We start from the raw sequence: 11,736 nt of genomic DNA, 5'->3' as shown, positions 1-11,736 counted from the left end.
TAAAAAAAACTGTAAACAACACACACACACACACACACACACACACACGGTGCTTTGCAAAATGTTTTTCAAATAAAATTGTAAAATATATATGTTAAAAAAAAACTGTAAACAACACACACACACACACACACACACACACACAGCGCTTTGCAAATTTTGTAAACGATCGTTCAAGTCTATGGATTTCATTAATAATATGAAGTTCATTACCCATTTGGGACTAGGAGAAGAGCTTGGCTTCACCCTCTTTTGAAGTGGGGTCGTGGTTCGCCATGTTTGGATGTGTTCAAGGTATATTCAGCTGGGTTACACTCCAATGAAGGCATGACATCACCACCCGAAGGACCGTATCATATTACAAACATTGATCGAGCTGAGGCAGAACGCATCTGTGGTTGGCTATAGTGGATAAGAAAAAGGAATTTGTTACCATACATCTAAACCCAATTGGTTTTCTTTGTTTTTTTTGGTGGGAAGTCCATAGGACCAATACAAATGCAGACATTCCCTCTCCTCTATCCCTCATCCCAGCCGATGAAAGAGACATTCAAAGGCAGTCTAATCTAATCCAATTTGGAAACTGCGCACTACACTACACATCTTATGTCTGTTTCTATGCGCATTGTCAGTCACTGTGAATGACTTTTCTTTCAGAATGACACTATAAGGATCATCTAAGCCTGTATTGTCTTTTCATATTTACCCTATTAATTGGGAAGAAAAATGACGATGGTTTGGTTTCTTAATTGTACGACTTGGAGCCACGATTTAAATTCTAGCGGTCAATGCAGATCTGACTTTGGACAGGCATTAGAAACAGTGACAGACCTGGAACTCAGAATTGTGGCTGATGCGGTCATGTGACAACCTTGACCTGATTAAACATTTACCCTTGTAGTCGAGTAATTCAAGAAAACAAGAAACAGTGAGGTATATGTTAATATATTTTCTCAGGAGATTTAAAAAAGATCATACAAAACATGACTCATGCTTGTTAACAAATTAAAAGCACTGTGTTATGTACAAAGATCAAGTTCACCATTTGTCCTCCATGGACAACAGAATCAACCCTCTGTTGGCACATGTTTTTAAAGTCCATTTATTTGCTTATGATGTCATTTGATGTTGCGTAGTATTCTGCGTGCATGGCTGGTCTTCAACGCATCTAGAGCTGCCTCCAACATGGCAATGAGGTGAAGAAGGGTGCTCAAGTCGGTCTGTAGAATGGTGCTTGTAGTCTCAGAACCTTTGGTCAGCTGTAGTCGCATCATAAGCATGGGGATGACCTGATGATGCAAGGAACGGCTAGCCAACTGAAACCACGGAGAGAAAAATGTTCATCTTTCTCTGCGGGGAAAACGGCATCTCTACTGTCGCAAGGTCACACATGTCATTCCATATTCGACCGCTAGATGGTGGGCGTGCACTAGCATAAAACGCATGGCGCCATAACTCTTAACAATTTTAACAGTTTGCGGTTTATTTAAAAAGTGAGTGTTCATTCACCCTCAATTTAAAAATGTATTTTCAAAGTTGTGCAGCAGCCTGCGCACTTGAATATGTATAGCACGTTCAACACTGTTAATATAAAATCTTAGTAGTAAAAATACAGGTTTATAATAAAGAACAAATACATAAGATACTACACAAATAGGTGCGCTAGTTACAAGAAATTACATCACTAGCATGAATTCACACACCTGAATATCCAGTCTCCACTCCACATTGTGGTAGGCTGGCAAACTTGGAGGCAGCAGACTCAGGATGCTGCGAATCTGACAGCGGTGCTGCTGGTAAATCTACCAATGACAGTGAGACCTTCACAGGTGCTGGGAACAAGATGAGCTGCATTGTGACTTGAGTGTCTTACCTGTAAAAGGATCTGATTGAGTTCTTCACCAAGACCCAGGACCAGCACCGAATCAAGGAAGTCAACTTCAGACACCTGCAAAAAAAATGAATGAATGTGTGAAATGTGAAATACCAAAAAAAATACAAATATCTCAAAAGTCAAGAATAAATATGGGATTTCTCATGCCACATCATGCAGCATGATGGCGATAGCGAACATAACGTAACCCTTCACATGACACACCCACATATACAGTGGTACCTCGGTTTTCGAACGTCCCAGACTTCGAACAAATCGAAGTTCAAACAAAAATTTTGAGATTTTTTTGCTTCGGATTTCGAAAGCAAATCCAGAACTCCAACGCCCCAGAAAAAAGCCAGAATAAACATAACGTGCGCGGACCGATCAGCTGACCCACAACGCCCTTTGTTATTGTGTGTAACGCAGCCTCTGTATGCAGACGTGTCCTGTTAGCTTCATTTACTGACTGTTTTTTCTTCATATTGAGGTGTAAAACCTTTCCTGTCTCCGCACTGGACCGTGGTAGAGTGTCACAGGGGAGGTGCTCGCTCTTGACACCCCCGAGGGTGGAGCGCTCACTCCAGGGTTTGATGTCCTGTTGTCGGCTGGAGCTCGGACAGGGATGAGGGCGTTACTTGGTTTATGACTTTGTCACAGCCAAACTGCACAGAAGCGCACATTCAGAGCTGGACACGCACCGGGCACCTCTTCACTTCTGGAGAGACGTCACTCACTCGGCAACCCCTCCCACATGCAGCGGCCACACACATAGAGGAACAGCGCACCTGCAGCAGACACTCTACATTCACTCCTACAAAAGCCTATTTTAAGGCTTGAACTACTTATTGAGTGGCATGAGTTATGAAATAGGATGTTGATTGAGATTGTGTTTATTCAAACCTTCCAGTAAGTGCTGTGAACAAACCAACATGTGTCGAGTGATGGCTCTGAAATAATGTATGGGTGTCCTGTGGCTGCTAAAAGGCTATTCGGTGCGTCTGTTACTTCCGAGACCCGGCATCGTTCAAAATGAGAACAAATGCAAACCAATGTTTTTCCAATGCGGTCTTGGGAACCAGTGTGGCAGTTAATAACACAACACCTTTGCACCATCATCAAAGTTGAAGAGACCAACTACTGCACCTGTGTATATTTATGTGGATGACATCTTGGCTATTTGAAAAGTGAAATCATATCATAATGGTTTTACATACTTTCAACTGAATGGCATACAGGAGTCGATTGCAGTATGTGGGCTTGACTTGAGATGGGAGAAATGCTTAACACAGTCAACCCTTAAGTTACATACATCTAAGGATCATGAGACATTATTTGCAGGGTTCTCCCCAGGATTTTTCCCCAACATAGGGGGTGTCTCCGCTCGGGGTTGGAGCAGTGATTTGCAAGATTATGATGAAGGTTATCACAAAAACAGGGGACATTGTACATCCTTCACGGTCCTTATTGAGGAACTATCTTAAAAGGCAAAGTCCTATATGACTGACAGTGAGTGTTCATTGACATTTGGGTCATATTTTGCTACAGCTTGACAAAAAGCACAGAAAAGTGGGGGGTGTAATCGCAGTACAAGGGGCCCCTAAGCAGCAAAAGCACTGGGGAGAACCTGAGACTTGTGTATAAGAAAGGCAGAAAATGACAATCAATTTAAAGTTATTAATATTAAATTCTGATGTTCCTTTCCTTTTCCTTTGTACCGTTAACAGACTATCTCAGCTATTTATTTATAATCATTGTTACATGCATGACAAATATTGTGAGTTGCAGTAACCACAGTCCGACATAATAAGCAACACTTTCTGGTTTACTGAAGTGAGTCACCCACCGTTATTGTTTTCATGTGTTCTTAAATCAACATTCTTAAGGTGACACAAATCTAGGGTGGTCCCAGATTGCTAGGAGGTTATGACATATAAAGGCTTTTTTGTTGAACATATCTGATTTATTTGTTTCTCTATTTCGCTTTGTTCTGCCTTGTCTACCATTGTGACCAACCAGTACACATAGTTGAGCTACCTCTAAGCAGTGAGACAGTACCAATGTATGACTTGTTTTCTGTTGGTGTTGAATGCATTATTTCTTTTTACATTCATTGTAATGGGAAAAATTCATTCAGATTTCGAACAAATCACTTTTCGAACAGCCGTCTGGAACGGATTATGGTCGAGAACCGAGGTACCACTGTATATACATATATATGTGCTTTCGTAGTTCAAACACTGTTACCATGTGTTTGGAGGACTCTGTCAGCAGAAACATCAGGCCTTCCACCCCATGCTGCACCGTATCTACTGGGACACCAAGTTTCCCTGAAGAAAAAAAAAATACCATAGTTACTCTACCGTGCAGTAGGGGGGGGGTTAGAGCTGTGGCTAGAGTTCTGGCATTATCTGATGAAACGTCACAAGTTATGGTGGTTGCTTAATTTGCTACACATGGAATGTGAAAATTTCCTCATCACGCTAAAGGAGATGCTTTTTGACTGAAAAAAATGACAGAACTGTTTGATAGTCATGTTATTACTTCCACACTAACTTTATTTTAACCACTAAATGAACACGTGTCAATGGATGTTTGACTAGTCATCAACAAAGTTCAATTTTAAGCTGTAAAAATCCACTTAAGTACATTGTTTACTCGCAAAGCTCCTTATGGTTGGCTGACAACACCAGCATTCCACTACTAAAGTGTATGCAGCAGATTTCCAAGGTATGCAGAGAGCAGAATACGCGTGTCAGAGACACAGAGAGGTGAAACTATTAGACCATGTTTTGCCAAACAGTAGTGGACGAGAAATGCATATTACTCACAGTATCAGATGGAATCATAAGTAAAAATATTTGACATCAACAGACAGGGCTAATTTTGAAAGTGCCAACTCATCAAAACTTATCACTGACTTTTCATCTGTGCTCATCATGGAGAGGCGGGGGCGGATGCGTGGTTATGAATGATTTGCGTCGTTCATGGTTTGAAATGGGCTAGCTTCAAGCGCTTTGATCTTGGCGGCATTCTGTAGGTTTGTTTGACTTTGAACGTTTGAAAGTAATCCCCCATTCTTCCTCATTGGGACAACAAGCATGACCCGCTATGGTTAAAACGGGCAGAAACTTTTGACTTCATGAGGGTTTCTGCCAGAATTCTTTGAAACCGTTGTAGACCCACCACCCTCATCCTCCCAAAAAACACACAGAATGCAGCCAATCGAGAAGCAATAGAGAAATAATAAAGCAGAGGGGAACGTTTTCACATTGGCGACAAAGAAAACAATAGTTTTTGCTTATGAGAAGTAAATCTCTGCAATCAGAAGCCATCCTCGCACATACCATCTCTTCAGGTGCCTGGTCGTAATGGACTCCATTTTCCATGATGTGTTATGTCTTATCTGTTTCTTTCGAGGTTTCCACTTCATTTAAATACATTAATTCATCTTTAAGAAGAGATCATTTTTCTGATGGCGTGGCAGCTCTCATTTAAGTCGTGGCAGTGCACTATGCTTGTTTACATGACCCTGTTTACAAAACACAACATACAATTGAATTGTTTATTCCCTTTTGCTGGCCTCTTTTAGGAGCTGTGTGACGTTACTGTCACCTAGTGTCCGTCTGTGCTCATTGCAGACAAAATGTCAACACATTATTTGGGAAAACGGAAATAGGAGGTTTGGTAAAGGTACAGTATGAACTTTTCCAGCGCCTTTCTAGTTAAGAAAAATTGAAAATTCACTTCATTTTCCAAACATAAAATAATAGTTTGCTTATTTATATACTTACTTGCCGCTCCTTCATAGATCTTGGGGCTTGTTCCTTTCCTTAAAAACTCCAGGGCAATCCGTCCAAACTCACCAACCACTGCCAAGGACAATTACAGAAACATTTAGCAAAAAGACTGACTGAAGTAAGAAAAAAAAAACCATTCTATTAACTAGAATCAATCGCTGATGAGAGGAGAACTACTTATTGAGTGGCATGAGTTATGAAATAGGATGTTGATTGAGATTGTGTTTATTCAAACCTTCCAGTAAGTGCTGTGAACAAACCAACATGTGTCGAGTGATGGCTCTGAAATGATGTATGGGTGTCCTGTGGCTGCTAAAAGGCTATTCGGTGCGTCTGTTACTTCCGAGACCCGGCATCGTTCAAAATGAGAACAAATGCAAACCAATGTTTTTCCAATGCGGTCTTGGGAACCAGTGTGGCAGTTAATAACACAACACCTTTGCACCATCATCAAAGTTGAAGAGACCAACTACTGCACCTGTGTATATTTATGTGGATGACATCTTGGCTATTTGAAAAGTGAAATCATATCATAATGGTTTTACATACTTTCAACTGAATGGCATACAGGAGTCGATTGCAGTATGTGGGCTTGACTTGAGATGGGAGAAATGCTTAACACAGTCAACCCTTAAGTTACATACATCTAAGGATCATGAGACATTATTTGCAGGGTTCTCCCCAGGATTTTTCCCCAACATAGGGGGTGTCTCCGCTCGGGGTTGGAGCAGTGATTTGCAAGATTATGATGAAGGTTATCACAAAAACAGGGGACATTGTACATCCTTCACGGTCCTTATTGAGGAACTATCTTAAAAGGCAAAGTCCTATATGACTGACAGTGAGTGTTCATTGACATTTGGGTCATATTTTGCTACAGCTTGACAAAAAGCACAGAAAAGTGGGGGGTGTAATCGCAGTACAAGGGGCCCCTAAGCAGCAAAAGCACTGGGGAGAACCTGAGACTTGTGTATAAGAAAGGCAGAAAATGACAATCAATTTAAAGTTATTAATATTAACTTCTGATGTTCCTTTCCTTTTCCTTTGTACCGTTAACAGACTATCTCAGCTATTTATTTATAATCATTGTTACATGCATGACAAATATTGTGAGTTGCAGTAACCACAGTCCGACATAATAAGCAACACTTTCTGGTTTACTGAAGTGAGTCACCCACCGTTATTGTTTTCATGTGTTCTTAAATCAACATTCTTAAGGTGACACAAATCTAGGGTGGTCCCAGATTGCTAGGAGGTTATGACATATAAAGGCTTTTTTGTTGAACATATCTGATTTATTTGTTTCTCTATTTCGCTTTGTTCTGCCTTGTCTACCATTGTGACCAACCAGTACACATAGTTGAGCTACCTCTAAGCAGTGAGACAGTACCAATGTATGACTTGTTTTCTGTTGGTGTTGGACACCAACTTGAGTGATTTTTTTTTGGTTCTTGGAGGGTACCAACGGGCGATGTATTTGAGTAACTGTTGAATTACCCTCGTTTCACTTGCCATTTGCGCGCCCAATAATGATAGTATTTAATAATTTTATCATAATTACTCTGATGGATTTTGGATGTTACTACAGTACGTTAAATCATGCTTTTGTCAAAAGCCATTGCGTTCTTTTAAACACTTCCCTCAGCAGAACATATTACATTTTCATACCTAGTGTCATTTTAGATACTATTAACGTTCATAAAGACGATGTTGGACCAAGGGTGAGTCTCTGACACACATCTCGAGTGAGTCAGCTGACTCTCAGCGGCAACCAGGACTGACCTGCAGAGTCCACCTTCAGTAGGAAGCCCAGATGCTCCTTGTGCTCTTCAGACAGAACCAGGAGCATTTTGCAGTGCACGGGGACATTCAGAGGAACAAGCTAATGTTGGAGGGATACAACTAGTAGCCAGAAAGTAGAAGGAATTGCGGCAGTTGCTTCTTCTTTATGGTAAACAGTGAGGTGACTAAGGCGCGTTACCGCCCCCTATTGACTGGGAATGACAGGTTGCATCAGAATTACTACATCATGTCAGAACAGGCACTTAAAAGTTCATCAGGAATTACAGTATAGTAAAGCGTTCTTCACAAAAACAAGTTGCAATTCTGTTACCTCTCGCCCCCTTGCACGTAGAACGTTATACTAATGAAATGTATTGAGACCAAATTTGACAGAGCCGTTAATTGAAACAACACCATTATTAGTAGTAGTAGCAGAAGCAGTGTTTTTTTTTTTCATGCATTAAAGATACGTTGCAGAAAATAATATCAAAACAATTTTAAAAAATAAATAAATAAATAAATAAATTAGCAGATGTATAAGAACGAAGATTAAGCAGTTTACGAGAGGTGAGTTTGTTCCAGATTCACGAACATTTCTACATCTGGTGAAGAGTGCAGTACAGGCATTTGCTGTGGCGATGGATTGGATACAAACAAGAGAGGGACTCTACTATGGAGGTGTAAAAGTGTACCGACATCTCCAGGGGAAGTGGAATTCCCCCATTTGAGATTAGAAGCACATGCATTTCTGAGCTTTCTACACAAGTGAGCTCTCCCATGTCACGTCTCAGCTGTTGCGTGAGCTCCACAATCTTCACAAGTAACAGCATGATGGAGCAGTGCACTGCGGAAGTCGCCAGTAAATATCCACAGACCGTCGCTCTGGCTGCACCAGGTCGCCAGTCATTCCACCTATAATGGTACGCAGATTCATTCCCATTTGGGATAAATACATTCGGGATGGTCTCCACTGCAAACTTGAAAAGCCGTCTCCTGCCTGACAGGAAGTCTGTGATCCATCTGCCGAGGGAGTCTTCAACGTGGTGAGTTCAGTGCATTGGCTTGCACCGCTTTCAGAGATGTGGGGCGGCAACACTGAAGGCTCAATCACCCCAGGTTTTCACATTGTCCATCATTTTGAAGAAGGGCCAAAATAGCATTACAAATGCCGGACAAGCGTGTGAACAAATGTGCGGAAAACAACTTTATTGGTTTAGACGACGGTTCCCACTGAGCTCTTCCTATTCAGCACTCTAGTTTATCCATTTTTCAACCAACCAAGTAAAACTGACACTGGCTTATCCAATATACTGGTCATCATATTATTGGACACGATGAGCAGTATATTGTGAGAACATTAGGGGGGGTCGTAGGCAATAGCTACTGAGCTCACATTCTTTGTAATGTGGGTGCCGTTGTCCAAATGAGACCTAATCAGTGTGTCTGCTCTGTGCGCACTTCAGGATCCCCCAGGGAGGAGTGTTGCTGAGGAGAGAGAGAGCTCCACTCCCTCTTCAAGTCTGCTGGCATCATGATCTGATTACAGAGGAAGTAATGGATGATTGGTCTTGGTAGGTCATTTGGAGAGCCCAGAGACCTCACTTAGAAAGGAATATATCAATAATTAAAACACAAACGTTCTAAATGAAAGGCTGCTGTGTTCGTTCTGTGCTGCTGTAAAATAATAAATGGTGTTTGGCTTGCTTTAGCAAGGGAACAAAAGACAGTCAGAATTGTGCTGAGCAAGGTCAAATATTTGGCACACGTCAGTGAATAAAGGTCACGCTAGGTCGGCTGTTCATACTGCTTGGACTCCATTTCCTCAAAATGTAACGACAGAAAACAACACCAAAACGCTTTTGACACGTCTCCAGCAGCAGTCTTCCGTCCCTCCCTCTTCCAATCCAGTCATCCCTCATGATCTCCTCCATCACACGCCGTCCTCCTTCCTCGCAGTTTGAAATGGCGGAGGAGAGGAGGAGGATAGCAGTGCTGCAGAGAAGACACGCAGAAAACGCGGACTGGCTTCCGTGGATTGGAGCTGGACTGCGTGAACGTCAGGGTGTTGTGACTCATTTTAAAGCCGGATGTAACCAAACTGGCATGAAGAGCAGATTAAAACCATTGAAACCATTTCACCATGAGCTAGAGAGGCAAACGTATATATTTAGCCACTCAGCTGCCTATGTTATTGAACTCCTGTTGGCCAAATACATGTTTTCTTTTGTGAGTTAGAACTGGTCACAAATCTGCTGGGGTCGCAACGCTGTGAGAACCTACCTATGAGAATGAATGTCCCTCCAACCTGATGAACCAACATCATCCTTACAGTCCATACCGACATACTCTACTACAAGAAAAACATATCCTTATCCAAGTGACTATGTTTAGAAACTAGTGCCCATCTGTTCCTATTTTTATCTAGCAAGCTTCTGTAGATGCATGTGTATTTAAGTCGGCGAGTGAGTCACAGCTGTGGAGTCGTTTCCTGTTGGAACAGGTAGGCTGAATTCCAACAATGTCCACCAGGAACCTGCTGCAGCCTGCCCACCGCCTGTCAGCAGTGTGGGCTTCAAGTGACTGTATCAGAAAAACATGTTCATCCTCTTTCTATACCCAGTTCAGTTACACGTTTCGACTGTTCAGCCTGAAGAACTGGTTTGCAGGGCATATTCTCTGTCATACGACAACGCTGGCCGACTGTAAGGAGAAGCATCACTCTCCCTGGTAGAAACTTTAGACCAGCTACGCAACTATTGTGGACAAACAGCAGGAGTGGAGCAGAAGTGTGTCAGTGATGCCTCGGAGGCTGGGAGGTTTAGCAGAACATCAACATGTCGCCACTTGACAATGAAGTTCAGGAACTGTTTATAACTTTGAAACAGAAAAAATGTTAACTCATTAATAACAGCGCTACATGAATTCTGGTGAAACTGAAGTGTGGTCCTGGTTCTGTCAACTCCATTTGATAGCCGTATGCAGGGTTGTGTCTGGTAATTGTGTCATGAAAGAAAACCAACACTGTTGTGTACTTAAGAACAGGTTTTTGTGATCTAACAGCGTGAGAACCAGAACAACACTTCTCTACTGTTATTGCAAGACTAACAAAAAGAGTTGATACAAATGAAATGCTAACGTAAATATGCTGCTTTTTGAAATAGCTTCTGATGAGGAAAAGATGACAGAAGTTGGTGCTGCAGACTCACAAATCCAGGGTTTAAGGGTGCGTTTGTGTCCGTTTGAGGGTTCAACTTGCCCAGGGCTCCATACAGTACACTATATTAAATGTCAGAAACAGTCAGTGTGTGAGTAGCTGATATGTTCCCCACCTTTACAAGCATGAAGAGACGCCACTGACTTATGTAACAAGGATAATGAAAGAATACTTTGATCACAACTTCTAATAGTAAAAGCTCAACAATTAGATTCTAATAACAAATATGTTTTATGCAGATACATAAAGCAAGTGTTTGTTAAACACAACTCCCGTCATGTTAGCTAAAGCTAAGCTAGTTTAAGCTTAGCTTGAACATCATTATCAAGTGACACAGACTCACACTCACAACACAAGTCATTCAGGTTAGGCGTGTCAAACTGCAGTCATGTTACACCAAGTGACCATGAAGACGTTTTGCCCACCCAAAAAGGACATAATTTCCTCCAACTGTTTGCCATCGTGCAATCCTCAGGCTAACCATAGACAATCAAATCCCTTCCAGCTTTACTCTAGATGACTGAGCTTTAGACATGTAGTTTGGGCCACTTCCAAAAGTCCCCTCCAGATGGTCAGGCCTAATCTCAGTTGCTTCCAGACCATTCAAGAAACACGGTTTATGGTTGAGACTCTCTCAAGACACCTGACCCCCTTCCACATCCTCACACTATCATCTGCTTCCTATGCAACCAAAAACATCAAAGTACCCACTCAGAAGACGCAGTCGCCCTCACACCAGCTTCTGATTATTTGATGGAATCTACTCTATGATCATTGTTGCCATGGGAACCGTGCAGCTGATATTGAAAGATGCTGAGACGTTTGGAGGTTAATAGATTCACAAGAGGACGTGACACAAGCACATGTCAGTAATCAATACCTACACAGGAGTGGCTTACTTCCCCTAGTGGAAGTCATTTGATCTGCACATCAGCGCACACAAATGGTAAAAAGATATTACACCAATATAATATTGAAAATTAAAAAGGTTTGCGTATTATCTGTCTATAAAGCACTCAATACAGAAGTGATCAACAGTGGACAGACTGTAGATGATAAAAAAAAAA

The 11,736-nt window shown here is 41.7% G+C and overlaps 1 protein-coding gene across 1 annotated transcript; it reads right to left on the bottom strand.

Moving 5' to 3' along the window:
* Positions 1-944: 944 nt before the first annotated feature.
* On the bottom strand, positions 945-7,926 carry commd2 (COMM domain containing 2). The gene is made up of 6 exons (XM_053882312.1): positions 7,456-7,926; positions 5,668-5,745; positions 4,121-4,203; positions 1,874-1,948; positions 1,704-1,802; positions 945-1,316 (listed from the first exon to the last, which is right to left on the bottom strand). Exons 1-6 carry the CDS (start codon positions 7,520-7,522, stop codon positions 1,119-1,121), a joined length of 600 nt encoding a protein of 199 aa, XP_053738287.1. The 5' UTR covers positions 7,523-7,926; the 3' UTR covers positions 945-1,118.
* Positions 7,927-11,736: the final 3,810 nt, after the last annotated feature.

This window comes from Synchiropus splendidus, chromosome 1 (genome assembly GCF_027744825.2).
Source record: "Synchiropus splendidus isolate RoL2022-P1 chromosome 1, RoL_Sspl_1.0, whole genome shotgun sequence".
Classification (NCBI taxonomy): domain Eukaryota; kingdom Metazoa; phylum Chordata; class Actinopteri; order Syngnathiformes; family Callionymidae; genus Synchiropus; species Synchiropus splendidus.
The sequence above is the reverse complement of the archived record's forward strand: the minus strand, read 5'-3'. Positions and strand labels throughout refer to the sequence as shown.

Excerpts from the sequence above, each read along its gene's own strand:
- commd2 (XM_053882312.1), bottom strand. The coding sequence starts at position 7,522 with ATGCTCCTGGTTCTGTCTGAAGAGCACAAGGAGCATCTGGGCTTCCTA. Across the intron at positions 1,803-1,873 it reads TCAATCAGATCCTTTTACAG|ATTTACCAGCAGCACCGCTG; the intron begins GTAAGACACTCA and ends TGTCATTGGTAG. Across the intron at positions 1,317-1,703 it reads AGTGGAGACTGGATATTCAG|TTGGCTAGCCGTTCCTTGCA; the intron begins GTGTGTGAATTC and ends CCGTGGTTTCAG.